Below are 19,944 nucleotides of genomic sequence, written 5' to 3'. Positions count from 1 at the left end.
GTATGGAGAATGGTTCCTTGTTAGCTATGGGGGAGGTGACAACGAGGCATACAATCAGTAAAATTAATGAGGAGGACAATGAAACTAGTTGGAGAACTAGGATGGGGGAGGGACGGAGAGAGAGGGAAAGCAAAGGGTTACCTGGTTAGATAAATCAATATTCATACTGTTGGGGTGTAAGCTGTTCAAGAAAAATATGAGGTGCTGTTCCTCCAGTTTGCTCTGGACCTCACTCTGACAGTGAAGGAGGCCCAGGACAGAATGGTCAGAATGGGAAGGGGAGTTAAAGTGTTGAGCAACTGGGAGATCGCATAGGCTTAGGCGGACTGAGTGGAGGTGTTCAGCGAACCTGTGCTTGGTCTTGCCGCTATATATATAGGAGCCCACACTTGGAACAGCGGAGACAGTAGATGAGGTTGGAGGAGGTGCAAGTGCAAAGTGGAGAAAAAAAAACGGGTTTGATGAAAGTTCACTGAAATGAAACATGAACATTGTTTGGGGCTGGAGTGGCATTAATCTGGCCGGTGCCTTGAAATCATTTACTCACTGTGTAGGTAAACGATCTCCCTGTGATCGTGTGGGCTTTCTCTGGATTTGTTTAGAGATACACTGGCTTACCTGCACTCTCGGCTCTGTCCATAAGTTTCAATCTCTCTCCTGAACAGACGCATTACGGGGAGATAGTGAAAGTACAAACAATTAAACAAAATATTTTGAAAAAGATTAGTAGAAAGAAACATTTTTTTAAAGCACATTTAACTTTTTTGATTAATTAGAAATAATTATTAAAGTCAATTGTGTTTTTTATTGTCACGTATGTTAATTGTTAACACAGTGAATGGGTTGCTAAACACTTTGACTCCCTCTCCCGTTCCCACACTGACCTTTCTGTCCTGGGCCGCCTCCATTGTCAGAATGAGGCCCAGCGCAAATTGGAAGAACAGCATCTCATATTTAGCTTGGGTAGTTTACACCCCAGCAGTATGAACATAGACATCTCTTACTTCAAGTAACCCTTGCTTTCACTCTTTCTCCATCCCTCCCCCATTCAAGTTCTCCAACTAGATTTTTTGTCCTCCTGATTAAATTTTACTGATTGCATGCCTCGTTGTCACCTTTTCTTCAGCTAACAGTGATCTATACTTGATCTACGTCCCCTTTGGTGTATCGTTCTCACACCTTACACTTCCTTATCTCTATGTCTCCTTCTCTCGGGTCTCGATCAGAAACGTCACCCATTCCTTCTCTCCAGAGATGCTGCCTGTCTCGCTGAGTTACTCCAGCATTTTGTGTCTATCTTTGGTGTAAACTAGCATCTGGAGTTCCTTCCCACACAGTGAAATTATTTTCCTTACAAACAGTCCAGAAGAGTATTACTACACATCAGCAAATGTACGGGAATACTCTACAGAGCCGCATGCAGGAGGTGCCATGTTTTGGCGCCATGTTCAAATTCCTCACTCTCTACCTGTTCCAGGCAATTGCCAGGCGGTTGCTGTCTAACCGTCTAGAGGCTCCAGCCTTCTCCTTCCTTGGATGCCATTGACAATTTAACATTGACCCAAAATGTGAAATGATTCTTTTTCTATGGGTGACGTCTGACCTGTTGAGTGTTTCCACAGCACTGGAGAAGGGTCTCGACCCGAATCGTCACCCAGTCCTTCACATTCCATCCACAGATGCTGCCTGTCCTGCTGAGTTACTCCAGCATTTTGTGTCTATCTTTGCTGGACTAACTCAGCGGGTCGGACAATGTCTGTGAAGGAAACGGATAAGTGAAGTTTCTGGTCAGGCTGATTAATTGTAGTAGGGAAGAGATGGGATGGGACAAAGCCTGGCATATGAGCAGTGCCGCATGTAATGGTGGTGCAGCGACTAGAGTCCCAGGTTCGATCCTGACTACGAGTTCTGTCTGTGTGCAGGTTGCACATTCTCCCTGTGATCGCGTGGGTTTTCTCTGGATTTGTTTAGAGATACAGCCCTTCAGCCCACTGATTCCGTGCCGACCATCGATCTCTGTACACTAGCGCTATCCTACACACTAGAAACAATTTACAATCTTTACCGAAGCCAATTAACCTACAAACTTGTACGTCTTCGGAGTGTGGGAGGAAACCGGAGCAAGTCCCAAGCTGCTGAGGGCCTCCAGCCATCTCCTCCCTTGGATGCCACATCCCTCTCCTCATCCATCCATTATTCCCCGGGGGGAACAAGTCAAGCAAAGCATCAGTGTCTGCAGTGGTTCCAGATGGCAACTTACCACCACCTTCTCAGGGATAATTAAGAATGGGCAACAAATGCTGGCTCACATTCAATACATACATGTTTAAATAACAAAACTTGTGAAAGGTTTAAGTGAACTCAAGTTAAATGCAACCACTATCGATGGCCTAACTCTCAGGTACACAGAACAGTACAGAAGATAGATACAAAAAAGTTGGAGTAATTCAGCGGGTCAGGCAGCATCGACAGAGAAAAGGAATAGGTGACACTTCGAGTCAAGACCCTTCTTCAGTCTGACCCGCAGAGCTACTCCAGCTTTTTGTGTCTATCTTTGGTTTATCTGCAGTTCCTTCCTGCACATAGAACAGTACAGCACAGGAACGGGCCCTTCAGCCCACAATGTTCTGATCTAAATCTGCCTGTATGGACGTGGTGGGCCAAAGGGCCTGTTTCTGTGCCGTATCTCTCTATAATTCGACAACAAACATGCACATTCATCAATTCTACACACAAACACGTGGAGACTTACGTCATTTGTTGCAGGAAGACAGTTTTAGCAATACACAAAAGTTCAAGTGAAGCTGTGTTGAACCTGTTCACAGATAACAGACAAGCTTGATCAAGGTCATCAGTGAGACAGACCCATGTCACAAAAGGTGGGGGAGGGGTTTAGTTTAGTTTAATTTAGAAATACAGCATGGAAACAGGCCCTTCGGCCCACCCAGTTCACACTGACCATCGATCGTCCATTCACACTAGTTCGATGTTATCCCACTTTGGCATTCTCTCCCTGTGCATGAGGAGCAATTTACAGGAGCCAATTAACCTGCACATCTGTGGAATGTGGGAGTAAACCGGAGCAGCATGGTGGCGCAGCTGTAGAGTTGCTGCGTGGGTTCCCTCAGGGAGCTCCGGTTTCCCCCCACACTCCAAAGACGTACAGGTTTGTAGGTTAAATTGGCTTCAGTGAAGATCGTAAATTGTCCCTAGTGTGTAGGATAGTCCTAGTGTACAGGGATTGGTGGTCGGCGTGGAATTAGTGGGCTGAAGGGCCTGTTTCCGTGCTATATCTCTAAGCAAATCCAGAGAAAGCCCACGCGATCCCAGGGAGAATGGACAAACTGCACACTGACAGAACCCATAGTCAAGATCGAACCTGGAACACTAGCGCTGTGAGGCAGCAGCTCTACCGCTGCACCACTGTTACATGTGGCCTCCATCACTGAATGTAATGGAGTGAAAGATCTTCATTAAAGTCAAAGATCTTCAATAACCGTATCAGCCCTGGAAGGCAGGGAGACAAGGTTTTTTTGCAAGCAATTTTCTTCGAAATCTTATTCAATGTTAGAACAGGAATAGATAGGCGCAAAGTGCTAGAGTAACTCAACGGGTCAGGCAGCATCGCTAAAGAGAAGGGATTGTTGATGTTTCATGTCGTGACCCTTCTTCAGACTCTTCAAGTGTGTGTATATAAATGTATATATCTATACACATACATCCATCTTATTTTTATATCTATTTATTTATTTATATATATATATATATATATATCACCCGGCGGGGTCGCAACATCGGAGGCCTGGATTGCCTCCGCGCAGAGGGAGAGCAAGGAGGGAAGAGACAATGACTTTGGGACTTTAAACTGTGTTGAGTGTTTGTTATTTATTCTATGTTATGACTGCAGGCTAAACCATTTCGTTGCACTGAAAAGTGCAATGACAATAAATTAAATCCAATCCAATATATATATATATATATATACACACACACACACACATATATATATATATATATGATTGCGTTTATAATTTGTTTGGTTGTTTTGTTGTTCCGCGAGCATTGCCACTTTCATTTCACTGCACATCTCGTATGTGTATGTGACAAATAAACTTGACTTGACTTGACTTGAGGACAGTGTGGAGCGGTCTGGTGCAGGTGATTCGAAGGCGGACGCCGGCGGGACAACCCGCACCCACCTGGGAAGCTTCCCGCGAAACTGACGTCACCTTGGCAACGGTTGCCCCGCGTGACGGGGCACGATTGGCTGCGGCGGGGCGTGACCCCGCGGGCGCTCCGGAAGGGGTTTGCGGGGCGGGGCGGGGCGGGGAAGCGCCATGTCGGACTTCAAGCTGGGCATCGTGCGGCTCGGCCGGGCGGCCGGCAAGGTGAGCACCGCGGGGTGGGAGAGAGAGAGACGCCGGTCTAGGGCTGAGGCGGGGCGGCACGGTGAGGGACGCCGGCCAAGGGGGACTGAAGCGGCCGGCCGGCGGGAGAGAGGGAGAGAGGGGCCGGGGGGCCGGCCGGGCGCTGAGGTAAGAAGGGCGGGAGAGCGGCGCCCTCCCTCCGTCCCTCACCCACTCACTGGGCGGCATCTCGGCCCTCGCCATGTGGCCTCCCTCCCTCCCTCCCTCCCCGGTGCCGGCGTCTCTCTCTCTCTCTCCCTCCCCGGTGGCCATGTTCGTGCTCCCTCCGCCATGTGGCTTCTCCCCACGGGAACAGGCTGGCGGCCGAGCGCTGTGTCTGTCTGTCTTTCCCCTTCCCCAGGCTGACGCTAACGCTGCCCGGCCACATGCTGCCTCTGCCCGGTGTGAAGGGGCGGCTGCCCGCCATTTCAGGTGGCCGGGTCGAGGTGTGGGTCTGGGAGCACATGTCTTGACTCTCTGCCCCGCCCTCCTCCAGCCGCCCGCTGCCCCGGCTTCCACACAACGTGCTTGTTTGCGTGTGAGCTCTGGCCGCTGCCTGCCCGCTCACGGGACTGCAGCTTCTGCTCTACTAGACCCAGGGTAGACGCAACAAGCTGGAGTAACTCAGCTGGGCGGCCAACATCTCTGGGGAGAAAGAATGGGTGACGTTTGGGATCGAGACTCTTCTTCACCCGTCTCACCATTTTGCGTCTATCTTGCCGGTTCTAACTTCATCCACTCTGGAGCTTAGATCGAGGTAATAACAAGGAACTGCAAATGCTGGTTTACACCAGATAGGCACAAAATGCTGTCGTGACTCGGGGTCAGGCAGCATCTCATGAAAAGTAAGTATACAAACTGCCTCTGCTGTGGTTTCAAGAGAGTTAGATTTAGCTCCTAGGGTTAAGGGAATCGAGGGATATGGGGGAAAAGCAGGAACGGGGTACTGATTTTGGATGATCAGCCATGATATTGAATGGCGGTGCTGGCTCGAGGGGCCAAATGGCCTACTCCTGCATCTGTTTTCTATGTTTGCCGAATGTCTCTAGAACTGCTTGGCACCTGGTCCTGTATTCTGGCTATGGATGACCATTGCCTTGGTACAGGTCTGAGCATCTTGCATGGGATGAGATTGTCTCTGTAAGCCTACCCAGTTTCTAAATGTTTTATTCTGTTCTTATGATGTTCTTGGTGGTGGTCTTAAAACAGTTTTTATATGTTTAGTGTTCTCCATTCAGTGATTCAGTTAAACTTAGAAATTAGTCAGTCTCGACCCGAAATGTCACTCATTCCTTCTCTCCAGGGATGCGGCATTCCTTCTCTCCAGGGATGCTGCCTGTCCCGCTGAGTTACTCTAGCTTTTTGTGTCTATCTACAGTCACAGGAAGAACATAGAAACTCTGTACCTGCAGCACCTGTAGAGTCGAACCGGGGTCTCTGACACTGTAGAGTAGCAACTCTACCGCTGCACCAATGAGTTGCCCACAGTGCAAACACGGTGCTGTGCAAAATTGCTGCAGATCTTTAATTCCACAATGAGAACAAAAAGTAAATATTTAAAGCAGTCACCAGGCAGTATCTGTCAGAATTGACACCTTAACATTGACTCGAAATGTGAATAGATTATCTTTCTGCAGATGCTGTCGGACATGTGTGTTTCCAGCAAAACACAGCGCTGGACCAACTCAGCAGGTCAGACAGCATCTGTGAAGGAAATGGATAAGTGAAGTTTCAGGTCAGGCTAATTGATTGTAGTAGGGAAGAGAAAGCTGAGGTGGTACAAAGCCTGGCATATGCAACTGTGCCATTTTGAGAACACGTTGTACTTTGAGTGGTCCTTTAGGCAGAAAAACGCTGTAAATAGTACGGACAAATGGAAGGATAAGCTGACTTTACAAATGAAGGTTAATCTGCACTTTCTGATGCCTTGAGTAAGCACTTTTTCTTGCACTAGGCATCCATAGTTTAGTTTAGAGATACAGCCTGGAAACAGTCCAAACCGACCATCGATCACCCATGCACTAGTTCTATGTTATCCTACTTTCTCATCGTATACATTAGGGGCAATTAACCTACAAACCTGCATGTCTTTGGAATGTTGGAGGAAATTTGAGCTCCCCGAGAAAATCTACATGCCCTAGGGGGAATACAATTTCAGCATGGGCAGTGGCCGTTGTCAGGATTCCGTAGTCAGGAAGCCCGAACTCAGCTCTCGCACTAAGGCAGTAGTCTACCAGTGTGTCCTATCATGCTATGCATTGTACAGTACCTCACTGTCCGTGGCCACATCATGTCCTTGGGATCCATCTTGCCAGTGTTGCAGGTGCTATTGGCATGGCAACCTGGAAAAAGATGATTTTGCCCATCAGATTCCCAACACAGCATTCCTATTAATCATATTCTCCCCTTATTTTCCGTTAATACTGTAATTTATTCTCTGTCACGTGGCTGTCAATGTCTTTTGATTTTTTTTTGACATTTAACAAGATAAGGGGTAATTTACAGTGGCCATTTAATCGCACAGCACAAGAAATCCAGATGCTGGAAAAATCGAAGGTAGACAAAAAATGCTGGAGAAACTTGAGAGAAGGAATAGGCGGCGTTTCGGATCGAAACTTCTTCAGAGACTGATGGGGGGGGGGGGGTGTAAAAAAAAAAGAAAGAAGCAGAGACAGTAGGACTAGAAGGAGAGCTGGGGAGGGGGGAGAAGACGAGCTATCTAAAATTAGAGAAATCAATGTTGATACCGCTGGATGTAGACTACCCAAGCGAAATACCCAAGCTTGTCTCCTCACTACATTTACTGCTGGCTCCAGTCGCAAATCCGAGTTTTCCAGTGATCTGTGCAAGGCATTCATTGATGCTGGAATTCGACTGTGGAAATTGGAAAACAAATCTCTCAGAGATTTTTTAGAGAATTGGACAGAGGAACATATACCAAGCGAATCATCATTACGGAAAAATTGTGTTGACAGCAACCTCAACATTGCTGTGCAGAAAATTAGAGATGAAGTTGCAACAAAATATGGATATCAATATGCGAGACAACTGATGCTGTGGGGAGATATGTTGCCAATGTGGTCATCGGTACACTGGAGGCAGGTCAACCATCAAAGGAGTATTTGTTGACATCAGAAGTATTGGAGAAGTCCATCAGCAGTAATGATGTAAATGGGATTAGGGAATTGGTGAACACACGGGATACTTAGTCCAGTATTTATATCAAACAAAGTTTACCAATGCTCAGGATGAAATAAACATTTTTACAAGAAAATTGCTGGAATTGAGGCACCTGTTTGCCAAATTTAATAAACAGAAGAATAACGATGGTGTTAATGGCACTAAAGAGTGGTATATCCCAGGACCAGATGGTTTAAATCTCTGGATTTTAATGGAAGTAAATGAGAACTTTGGATGCTTATACCCAGAGCATCTACAAAGTTCTCTCAATGTGTGAATCATTCCATTAATAAGGATCACTCTGCTATCTCAGAAAGGTGAAAGGGAAACCAGGGAAATATCAGATCCATTAGTCCAACATCTGTTGCTTGGAAAATTACTACAGATTATATTTAATAATAGGGAATGAACATCTTGAAATGTTTCAGTTGATCAGCGATACATTTAAAATTGGTCAACTGATGAATCTTGTGCTTTTTGAAGAGAGGAATATGGGCAGTTACTCAACTATGTACCATGTGGGATCCCTCATTCATTGCTTTAATCCGTTTTTTATCACGGATAATGGAATAGTAAACTGCATCTCAAATTGGAAAATAAAACAAAGATGGATGCCTTTATAAGCCGTGTTGAAGGAAGTATTAAATTAGAGATACTAAGGAATTGGAATAACTGATGCATTTATAGCAAATGTAAAGTTATCTATCTTGAACCTGAAAGGGATAGACAAAAGCTTTTAAGATAATGAGTTGAAGAAAGTCCAAAGGTCATGCGAGTCGTCTATAGTTTGGAAAGTAATCCAAATGGCTTATGGAATGTTGTCGTTTGTTCCTAAACACAGAACTTAAAGTGGGAGAAGGGCTCCTGTCCCTCCAAATCTGGGTTTGTTACAGAATATATTACTTTTTCACACAGAGTTGTAAATTTGTGGAATTCTCTGCCACAGAACACAGTGGAGGCCGATTCACTGGATGCATTCAAAAGAAAGTTAGATAGAGTTCTTAGGGATATGGTGAGAAGGCAGGAACGGGGCACTGATTGTGGATAATCAGCCATGATCACATTGAATGGCGATACTGGCTCGAAGGGCAGAATGGCCTACTCTTACACTGTCTGAAAGAGGTGGCTTTAGAGATTGTGAAGGCATTAGTAGAGATCTTTCAAGAATCACTAGAATCAGGAGTGGTTCCAGAAGACTGGAACATTTGAAATGTTACACTGCTGTTCAAGAAGGGAGAGAGGCAAGAAGAACAAAGTAACTTGAACACATATTTGATTCAATCTCCAGCTTTTTGTGTCTTATCTTCGGTTTATATAAGCATCTACAATTCCTTCTTGCACATCTATTGTAACTCTACTGCCTACATTTGGATTGAATTAAATATGTGTTCAAGTTATGAAATCTGAGGTCAGCAAAAATAAATAAAGTTGAGTGGTCCATGGTTTAGGAATGTACAAGTGTGATTTGCTATCTTTTTGCGTAGACTGGCTTGGTGAGCCTATCATTCAAAAATGGTCATGGGATAGGGCACATATAAATCAGGAAGGGGTGGTGTTGACAACCCATGGGACTCGAGCTTTAGAGTGGCTTGATTAAACCAAGTATCACGATCAAGCTTGGTCCTGCAATAGGGCACCGGGGACTTCACTGTCAACTTGTGCTGTGGGTGGCAGATACTTTTAATCACATTTAAAATCTGGGAAGATAAAATGAGAATGTGGCGTTTAAAAATCTTCATGTCACTGAAGAGAGACACAAAATACTGGAATAATTCAGTGGGACACTCAGCATCTCTGGAGAGAAGGAAATTATGACGTTTCAGATTGAGAACTTTCTTCAGAAACGTTGCCCATCTTCGTTGTATAACCAGCATCTGCAGTTCCTTTACGTCATCTTCATTATTCTCCAGATAAATTGTGCATGTCTCAGTGTTGGGTTGACTCACGGCATGTCATACCCAGTCCAATTTTCTGTCGGGCAAGGCTTCACTCAGAAATACATGCAAACACTGCTTATCTTCCCCAAAAGTGCTGTTCTATTATGAGATGGTGTGCAGATTTTCTCTATGTGCAACAAACTAATATTTCTAATTGCTGCTCTTAACAAAAAAATTTACCTAACAGTATTGTTTTTCATTTTCAGACTAAATACACACTGATAGATGAGCAAGACATCCCAATGGTGGAGAATTATACCTTTGAGGTAAGCAGGCATGTGAAAACACTGAGAAATGTAACTTGCATTTAAATTACTTTCACTGTTAATACAAGAGATGACTATTAATAGAGCAGTGTCAGAATTGCCCTAAAGATCAGCTGCTCCTAATGTGGATTCCATTCAACTGCTTGGCTCCTTTATTTTGCGATTGCTATTATTTCAACTTGGAAGGGGGCAAAATCCAAACCCACATTTGTAGTTGCACCTGTTTGCAGATCATATGGCCAAACAAATGATTTGATCGAGAAATATAACTTTCCATCAACTGGATGATTCACTGCCCCTTACAAAGCTGACCAATGGGTTTTTGTCTCATTTCAATGGAATCCATGTCTGGTTGTTGGCTATCTTGCTTCGAGTGGGATACCCTGAAAGATGTGCCAACATTTTAGATTGAATTTCTGCTAAGGCTTTCTTTCAGCAGGCAGTTGCCATCGCAGATACCCATTAGCTCAAGTTATGGCAGTGAATGTTTCCTCAAAGATAGACACAAAATGCTGGAGTAACTCTGGGTCAGGCAGCATCTCTGGAGAAAGGAAATATGTGATGTTTCGGGTCAAGGCCCTTCTTCAAGGTGTTTCGCCAACTTGGGCAAGATCTTTTGTATTTTTTGAAGTTTTAAATGTGGTTACATAATTATTTGTGTTTGGTGTTAGATTTTATTATTTCAGAGACACAGCTTGAATTATCTTGCAAGGTTATAAAGTGAACAGTGTGTGATGAATTTATCCGTATACACCTGATATTGTCTTCAAATATGCGGAATTGGCTTGAGAGAATTTCTGTGTGAGTCGGGGTTCGTAACTGGTTCACTTCGGCCAAGTAAGCTGGCATTGGAATACCAGAATTTGCATTTGGATGGAAAAAATAACTCCTGGTTTTGTCTTTTGAGAACATGCGTGTTGTCGATGTGACTGAATTCAGTAGTCACTCGTTTTGTAGTCGAACAAGAAATTGTTTGCAGGATGTCACGATTTCTGGTTCGACTACAATTTTGCCTACATTTAAGGAAGCCATGAACATTTCTGATTGGTCCTAGATCGCCTGGAAAAACCTAGCGAATGAATTGATTGAATTATTTGGAACCTATTTGAATAGTGGATGGGTTTCTGGGCAGAAGGTTTTCTCCTGGTTCTATAAAATTATTTGTAAACTTTTATATGCTTTTCCTAACAGGCTCGGATGGAAATTGATGCTGATGGAAATGGTGCAAAAATATTTGCGTATGCGTTTGACATTAGCAAACGAAGAGGCTCTGGGCGACCTTTGCACGAGCTGCTCTGGTGAGTACCACAGTAATGATAATGTTGCTTGATGCTTATCCATATCTTTCCGAAGCCTCTACATCTTCCAATGCACACACAATCCCTCCTTGATTAGTATTGGCCACCAGCTTGGAAATGTGGACACAAGACTGTAGGAATCTTGCTTAAATGTGTACATGTGGCTGTTTTCTTGTTTAAGAGTGCTGCACACCAATTTTGCTGGTCCTTCCTAAAATACTAATTATACTTCAATCTTTAGTCCGCATCTTCGGTCATTATTTGATAGCGTCAAAGATACTTCATGTCGTTAGCAGTAACCCAAAGGTGGTTTGTTTAGTAACAGGTCAGGATTTGCTGTGAAACTAGAACTAGCACCTCATTACTGGGATGGTATGTGGAGTGTTTAAAACTCTTCTGACAGTTCCTAAGCCAGAAAATTGATCCCCTTTCTGTCTGCATATACATAAAACCTACCACAGTTCTGAGAGAGCAAGCATAGAATACCTCCACTCAGTCTGCCTGAACCTACCTGATCCCCCGGTTGCTCAACACTTTAACTGCCCTTCCCATTCCCACACTGACCTTTCCGTCCTGGACCTCCTCCATTGTCAGAGTGAGGCCCCGCGCAAATTGAAGGATCAGCACCTCGTATTTCACTTGGGTAGCTTACACCCCAACGGTATGAACATTGACTTCTTGAACTTCAAGTAGCCCTTGCTTTCCCTCTCTCTCCACTCCATCCCCCTTTCCAGTTCTCCGATCCATCTAACTGTGTCCGACTACATTTTATCTCTATACAGCCCACTCCCCTGACATCAGTCTGAAGAAGGGTCTCGACCCGAAACGTCACCCACTCCTTCTCTCCAGTGCCTGTCCCGCTGAGTTACTCCAGCATTTTGCGTCTATCATAGTTGTTGACTGATGGTTTGGAAGTAATTCTGCCAAACTAAATCCCATATGAAGATGCACTTGTCAGCAGAACTAGTGAATAAAGCCTCTTTTATATTTAGTGAATAAAAGCTAGTGCTGTTTATTGGGTAAAGGCCTGTAAAAGTGATTTGCATATTTTAAAGATAGCAGTAAATAAGATTGCTGTGTATGTTTAGTGCCATTTCTATTAAACTGGGCTGTTAAATGTCCATTATCCTTTAGTGCAATGTGCCTGCTCACCCCCATATGAGCCTCCTTTCTATCCCTCATTTTCTGCCTTCCCATCCAATACTTTGATTCACTTTCAAAAACAAGCAATTCCACTTGAAATGTGTTGGGGAAACTCGTTCTGACTTTGTTTTTAGTGTTTCTTCTCATCCCAGTAATTTTCTACATAATTGTAGGAAATTGCAAGAATTTGCTGAATATTGTCTACTTCTGACAGTTCCCTTTCTGGACATCAACTGGCTCTGGCATGTATTTTCTTTACACCTCTCCCACCTGGCTTCCATTTCTGTCTGCATTTTATTTCTGCTTTGATGGCGAGATTCTCCACATCAATGACTTTAAGGTCAAGGATGGTTTATTGTCATAATTTCTAAATCGGAGCAATGAAAATCACCTGCTTGCCTTGACCATTGATTTCCACTATCCAGAGATGACAGGGCTCTCGATGCGTTGTTCAAATATCCCCTACATTCAGATTCTGTCACTTTCAATAGGATTCCACTGACAGATACAGTTTGCATCTCCCCTTTAAGAATTCTGAAGGCACTTTTCCTTCCATGACTCATTTTTAATGTTAAATTAATGAAGGTCAGTTAACTCGGATTGGAATGGAGGAGATGCAACTTTTTGTGACATGTATCTTCTGCACAATTATTGAAATTTGAAACTATTCACTCTCTGGAGAGCCTGAAGCCTTAATTTCTCTTGCTATTTAATGGGTGCTAGTGATTTTAATTGATTGTGCTAGACTAATATCAAAGTGGAGGAATCTGATGACACCGGGATATTTGGTTGCCAGAGTTTTAATGTCATGTATGTGGTAAGGAGCAGAAATAGGCCATTCGGCCCATCGGCTGATCTATCCCTCCCTCCGAACCCCATTCTCCTGCCTTCTCCCCATAACCCCTGACAGATGTACTAACCAAGAATCTATCTCTGCCTTCAAATTATCCGTTGACGTGTTTCACAGCCTTCTGTGGCAAAGAATTTCACAGATTCACCCTATGACCAAATAAATTCCTCCTCATTTCCTTCCTAAACAACGTCCTTTAATTCTGAGGCTGTGACCTCTAGTTCTAGACTCTCCCACAAGTGGAAACATCCTCTCCACATATTCTATCCAGACCTTTCACTATTCTGGAAACTATTCAATGAGGTCCCCCCTCATTCTTCTAAACTTCGAGTACAGGCCCAGTGCCGTCAAACGCTCATCATATGTTGTGTGTCCACTGTGTGACCTTTCCTCTTGCCCTGCGTCCCAGGGCGAGTACGCCTTCCCGACTTTGCAACTCTTTGGGGTAAGGGAAATTCGTCCGTACAAAATTCAGAAAAAGTACCCGAACACAATTTTTGTAAACGCATTTTTTTAACATGCGCCGATGACTGGACTTGACATTAAGGGAAATTGCAATATGGGCAGTTTTCCAGAAACTCGACCACACTCACTCATGCCTGGTACACAGGTTGCCTGTATAACTTCCCACACCAGCTCAATGGTAACTGTATTCAAAGACGTGACCAATTCAGAGGCATTCCCAATTAAATAACACATGTTGATTGATAGTGTTCCATTATCTGCTCTGTTCTGGTTATCTCTGAAACGTGCAACTGTCTGCCGTTAGCCTGCAGTGCGTTCAAATTATTCACATGCTTAGGCCATAAACCCAACTCTTTCCATTTCTTACTATTGCAACTCTGTTTAAAACAAAAAGAGCATGTTTTACTCCATGAATTAAAAAAATATCTAGTTGGTCCACACTGTTAATAGGAGTTTGTGGTACATGTGTTGGATGAAAGGTGACCGGACTTCAAATCTTCAAAGTTCTTTAGAATATTCCACGAGTCATACAGAACAGAAACAGGCCCTTTCAGTCCAACTTGCCCTTGCTGATCAAGATGCCCCGTCTGGAAAACTGACCACCTGCCGTGTGGCCCGTGTCCTTTTAAACCTTTCGTATCCATGTACCTGTCCAAATGTTTTTTCAATGTTGTTATAGTACCTGCCTTAAACAATATACTCCAATCAACTTGGGCAAGTTCCTGTCTAATACCTTCGAAGTTGGCCTTGCTCCAATTCAGTGTTTAACTTGTGGGCCTGCCCTGGCTTTATCCATAACTATTTTAAAGCTATAGAATTGTTGTTGCTAGTCCCAAAAGGCTCGCCCATGGACACTTAAGTCAAGTGCTCTTCCCAATTTCCAAAGAGTGGATCATGCTTTGCCCCTGTAAATATTGCTTGAAGAAAGTTTGCTTAACATGTTTGACAAATTCCACCGTCTCAATCCTTGGCACTATGCTATATTGGGGAAGTTTAAATCCTCTATTATGTCAACCTTATTTATCTTGCAGTTGTCTGCAATCTACTGGCATATTTGTTATTCTAATTATTATTGACTGTTTGGAAGCCTGTGGTACACTCCTGTCAAGGCAATCCCCTTTATATTCATCAACTCCACCCATAGAGCCTCAGTTATTAATAACCATCAGTTATTTTCTTCAAAGATAGCCACAATGCTGGAGTAACTCAGTGGGACAGGCAGCATCTCTGGATAGAAGGCATGGGTGACATTTTGGGTCGAGACCCTTTCCTTCTGATTTTCCTGTGTTGGTGAAGTGGGGAATTTCTTGTGTGGCTTTTCCATCTGATTGTACTTTATGTTCAGATTCTTAGAGGCTTTTAAATAACCATTCTCCATTCCTACTTGTCCAGGGAACGGCACAGGGGAGGGATAGCACCACGTTTCCAGGTTGTTCACATCAATGCCGTGACAGTGGACAACCGACTGGATAACCTCAAGCTTGTCCCTATAGGCTGGAGGCCAAAGGCAGAGGAGATCTCCAGTAAACAGAGGCAAGTCAGAACTGCATTTGAAGGTGTTGAGTGTTTTCTGTATATTTTGGGTAAGAGGTATCCACAGATTTACTCACTAATGTAGAAGATGCATGCTTGCCTAGAGAAGTTGAATTGAATTAAAGGTGATGTGTTACAGGTTGTTCAAATAAACTGTGCCTCGGTTTGAGAACTTTTAATGATTGAGTTACTGGTAGCCATCAAGGGCTATCTGCTCTTGTAGCAGCAAATGCTACCTGGAGGTAATCTGAAATGGTGGGTGGTCTGCAACGCTACCCACTCATTACTAGTGCTTTTCACTGTTTCTAGGAGATTTCAGGCAAACAGTCATACAACATGGAAATAAACCCCTATGCTCAACTTGCCCACACCCCATTTATACTAGTTCCACCTGCCCACATTTGACCTGTAACCCTCTAAAGAACTGCATCCGTTCCACTGGGTGGCGCAGCGATGGCAGCCTCGCCAAGTTATTCTGTCTTTTTTTTTGTTATATTTAGTGTGTTTTAAAAGTATGTGTTGATGTTCTCTGGCTTGTTTTATGTGGGGGGTCGGGCGGGGGAAACTTTTTTTCAATCTCTTCCCCCCCCCCGATGTTGGGGGGATCTCAGCCAAGATCGCCTCGTCAAAGGAAGGCTCGAGGCCCCACGACCACGGGGGTACAAAGAAGGGAAGAGATTGAATTTTTTTTCGCCTCCCATCACAGTGATGAATGCGGGGGAGTCACTGTGGTGGATGTTGATGTCAAAATGTATCTTGTGTGTTTTGTTTTTTTATTGGTATGACTATGGCAAATCAAATTCATCGTATGTTGCAAAACATACTTGGCTAATAAAGTATGATTATGATTAAACCGTTGTTATCTATGTACCGATTCAAATGTCTTTTCAATGGTGTAATTTAGTTTGAGTTGCTCTGTTTTACTGTGCGCTTGATTGTGCTGTGCTAACAGTTTTTTCTCTTCCATGCAGAGAACAGAGTCTATATTGGTTGGCTATCCAACAGGTGCCTGCAGATCCCATTGAGGAGCAATTCCCTGAGTTGAATCTCACGCGTTACTACAATGCCAATGGTGACATTGTGGAGGATGAAGAGGATTCTTGCACGTATTATGAGTGCCATTATCCACCATGCACTATGATGGAGAAACAGGTGAGTGTGTATACTATCAAAGGAGCAACAGTTGCTTTGTTTTCTGTCTTAACTGAAGGAGCTTGATTTTATACAGCACTTTAATCTAGTTGTAAAGCCATCCAAGGGTGTTTCATGGAAGTCTCATACAGAGTGAGATTGCAGCTGACCTAAATGCTGGTGGAATAGGAATACTTTATTGTCACATGTGATGAGGCACAGTGAAATTCTTTGCTTGCATACACGATCTAAACATTACCCCCTGACATCAGTCGGAAGAAGGGTCTCGACCCGAAACGTCGCCCATTCTCTCCAGAGATGCTGCCTGTCCCGCTGAGTTACTCCTGCATTTTGTGTCTACCTTTGATTTAAACCAGCATCTGCAGTTCTTTCCTACACGTATACATTACATTGATCAATAACAATCTTACTGTTGAATTGATCAAATTGCTGTTTTTTCACTGTCTTTCTCCCAATTGATGATTTTCAGCTTCGTGAATTCAACATCTGTGGCCGTTGCCAGGTGGCCCGATACTGTGGCTCCCAGTGTCAGCAGAAAGATTGGCCGGCCCATAAGAAGCATTGTCACGAGAAGAGGCGTCCACTGCAGCAGGACCTCGAACCGGAGCGATGACCCCTCCTCTGCCCTGCCCCTCCTCACCCTCGCCCCGCATGCTTTCGCCATGGTTCAACAGTGGCGTCAGTTTTGTTTTGCACAATTCAGACTGGACACAAAGTTCCAAAGGCACTGAGGAAGAGAAAAAAATAACCAGAAAGGACTTGAGGTCTCTGTGAGAAGAGGGGGGCTGGGGCTTTTCCTATGATTGATCGCTAAAGAAGACTATGGAAGTTCCCAGTCGGGAGCTTCTGACTATATTTATATGTTGATATGTATTTGAACAAAATCTTATGTACAGTTTTTTATGTTGTAAAATCTGATCTGTTTGAAGTTCGGTGATAACGTGTAGCTGAACAGAGTTACATAAAAAAACGCAATTTGCTCCGGTAGCATTATGTGACTCTGGGACAGCTTGCTGCTAACGTGATTGTAGAGAAGAAAACAAAGACCCAGCTTACTGTGTGTTCCAGAGATAACACTAACGCCAGGTCTCTGGAACTTGTTTACTTGGCGAGGGGGGGGGGGGGGGGGGGGGGATAAACATAACCGGTTGAAAGCATTATTAGTGACAACTGCTGGAGTGAATGAATTATAAGCATCTTTGTGGTATCATTCTCGTACTCCACTTGGAACACACAATGCAGTCTGCCACTTGTCTCTGTGCTGGAGGTTATGTTCAATGTAGCACTGATCAAACTCCAGGTGTGGTGCTGCTCTCAATCAGTATTTTTTCAAGTCGTATCAGACTATTGGGAAACATAATAATTAGAAGTTATTTCTCATTCTTAATTCAAGACCTACTAAAGGCACATCGTTTTTAAGGACACAGCGGGTATGGAATAATGGTACAGGAATCCACTTGGTGGCGTGAATTGCTTTTTAAATGTATCTGGTCCTGCTGAGAAGCCATCTAATTCGTAAACGGCCAAATTGTTCCTTGTCTGGCATTATAGGGAGAAGGCTCATGACTCGTTCATATTTCCTGAATGGGAGGTGGGTTTGAAATTGAAATCCAACTCCGAGATGGAATTTGGTTCAGGTGCACAGTGTGATACCATGTGTTTACAGACGGTGCTTCACTGATTCCTCCCGATGTCCTGTGCCTCAGTGCTGCCATGGCCAAGTTCCTAAGTATTAGGCATATGGAGTCGAAACTTTGGATTTTTACCGCCCCTTACCCAAAAAAAAGAATGTATGGCTTCAGTTCACCTTTGCTGGGACGTGGCATCTGTGAATGTGATGGGTCCCGTTGGGAATGGACTAAGAAAGGTAGATTACATGGGAGATTACACAGTGCAGTTTGTACTCGTTCTCCTCGTCACTGGGTATTCAGTTCTGTTTGCTCCTCTCTTGACTACATGTATCTGAAACCGGCTAGTTTGGAGGTGTCATTTTAATGCAGCACAAATTCCTATTTATCTTTGGACATTTTTACAAGTGTTAAGTATATTTTTTTAAATTAGTAAGTTATTTTCATTGGAGTCAGCAGACAGCTGGTATCCAGTTTAAAAGCTGCTGGTTATCCACTGTGCTTGAGAGCATGATGGTTTTGTGCATGTCTCAGCTGGGTGGGTTTCACATAATAGACGGTGGATGGGTACACCTTGGAGGTCTTGCTCCCCTATAGCCATAATTGTACACTCTGTAAGGACTTTAAAAATAAGATTTGTTCAGTTAGTCCCAAAATGGTTTCCCTCCTGTTAAGGGGCAAAACTTTAATGTGGTCTGGAACTTGTAAACTGGCACAAGTCTCCTTGCCATTTTGCAATTATTTTTATTTCTGGGTAGAAGGGAGACTGGTTGAAGTATATCAGGCAAGCAGAGACCCATGAACTAATATGAAAGCTGCTGTATCTGTGTGCATGTTTTAAATGGGTTGCTGTTACTGTATTGTGCTGTTGCTGCGCCAAGCTTTGCTTTTTTTCCGATTGAAGCAAAGGCTCTTTCAAGATTCAGATACCTGTTTTAAGTACAATGGAATACTGCGGATCTAAGCCAGTGCAACCTCTTGCCACTTAACCCGCCTACTGGAATATTTTGATAGTCCAGTTTCAGACGTGCATTTAATGCAGATAAAGCCAGATAATGCAGATATTCTCCCATTTGATTCACTGCAGCTTCCTTCTCTTTAATAAGTGGGTTTAGCATGGTACTTTCTCCACAAAACATTGATTTGCCACCTTTTATGTATAAGTGCCCCAAGGATGCACTAGTTTATATTTGATGTTGGGTTTGATAACTTTATAATTTGATATATTTAAGGAAAGTGGCAGATAAGACTTGCATTGTATTTCCAATCTCTTCCTCTATGTCAAATCTAGCAATAATTTTATTTTCCTTATAAACCAAATTGCATTATCAACATACCCAACTAGTTTGTATCTGGATCCCAAGAATAATCTAAACAGTATGGCAGTGTAACCTAGGATGTGTCACTGCAACTATTGGGGCTTGCTATCTGCTTTCTGGTCACTGAGCAGATTTGCCAACTTCCATACAGCTGCATGTGAATAGATGTGCAAAATATACTTTTTTTACACACTTCCTGCAAACTAATGAAACCAATAAGCTCCTGCTTGGGATATTTCACACTAAATGCAACTGCTGTGGTTCATTAAGTTCTGACATTCACAAAGAAATACACAATCTTACGGTAATGTCTCTTGGATTTAACTTCTCAAAATTCTGAAATTAAATTTGGAGTGGTATTGTTCAATAAAACAGCTTCATTTAATTATTTCAAGTCCACTTATTCCATTGAAGCACACTGCTGCACAGATTATTGTGGATCACTGATTTAGTGATACAACTGGCTCCATCAAATGCGAGTTATGCCCAGTACAGTCAGATGAGATGTTCAAATGCAGCCAGACCAATAAAAACTCAGAAATGTGTTGATGCTGTTCCAATTCTAATTACAATGTTGTGTGGTCAGCTGCAACAAATGCAGATCACTAGCCACTTCAGTGTTGATGTGCCCTCAGTTTGTTTCATGCACTGAATACAGTTCCTTGCCTGTATTTAAAATTGTTAAATAAAGCTGAATCAAATGTTTTGACTCTGCAAACCAATCTTAAATCATTTTATTTCTGCTTGTGGTCTTTCAACCCTGGCAT

General features: G+C 43.4%; 2 protein-coding genes across 4 annotated transcripts in view; one reads left to right on the top strand and one right to left on the bottom strand.

Moving 5' to 3' along the window:
• The window catches only part of LOC129712138 (uncharacterized), a 31,795-nt gene that overhangs the window by 9,060 nt on the left and 2,791 nt on the right, over positions 1-19,944 (bottom strand). The window contains exons 1-2 of one of the 2 annotated variants that reach the window (XM_055660357.1): positions 2,753-2,810; positions 619-657 (exon numbers count right to left, since the gene is read on the bottom strand). In XM_055660357.1, coding sequence (XP_055516332.1) covers positions 619-640 — 22 coding nt within the window. In that variant the 5' untranslated portion in view covers positions 641-657; positions 2,753-2,810. Of the gene's footprint in view, positions 1-618; positions 658-2,752; positions 2,811-6,675; positions 6,749-19,944 lie in introns of those variants that run through there. The other variant, XM_055660358.1, reaches the window with a different exon arrangement.
• On the top strand, positions 4,318-19,895 carry zmynd19 (zinc finger, MYND-type containing 19). 2 transcript variants are annotated; one of them, XM_055660359.1, is made up of 6 exons: positions 4,318-4,388; positions 9,730-9,789; positions 10,981-11,087; positions 14,938-15,078; positions 16,050-16,230; positions 16,700-19,895. In XM_055660359.1, exons 1-6 carry the CDS (start codon positions 4,338-4,340, stop codon positions 16,841-16,843), a joined length of 684 nt encoding a protein of 227 aa, XP_055516334.1. In that variant the 5' UTR covers positions 4,318-4,337; the 3' UTR covers positions 16,844-19,895. The 2 variants fall into 2 exon arrangements, with proteins under 2 accessions (XP_055516334.1, XP_055516335.1); XM_055660360.1 differs by lacking the exon at positions 4,318-4,388 and adding an exon at positions 4,992-5,251.

This window comes from Leucoraja erinacea, chromosome 31 (genome assembly GCF_028641065.1).
Source record: "Leucoraja erinacea ecotype New England chromosome 31, Leri_hhj_1, whole genome shotgun sequence".
Taxonomy (NCBI): domain Eukaryota; kingdom Metazoa; phylum Chordata; class Chondrichthyes; order Rajiformes; family Rajidae; genus Leucoraja; species Leucoraja erinaceus.
The sequence above is the reverse complement of the archived record's forward strand: the minus strand, read 5'-3'. Positions and strand labels throughout refer to the sequence as shown.

Bases quoted from the DNA above. Each gene is read 5' to 3' on its own strand.
- zmynd19 (XM_055660359.1), top strand. From the start codon at position 4,338: ATGTCGGACTTCAAGCTGGGCATCGTGCGGCTCGGCCGGGCGGCCGGC. The intron at 9,790-10,980 runs GTAAGCAGGCAT...TTTTCCTAACAG, and splicing joins TGGAGAATTATACCTTTGAG to GCTCGGATGGAAATTGATGC. The intron at 16,231-16,699 runs GTGAGTGTGTAT...GATGATTTTCAG, and splicing joins GCACTATGATGGAGAAACAG to CTTCGTGAATTCAACATCTG.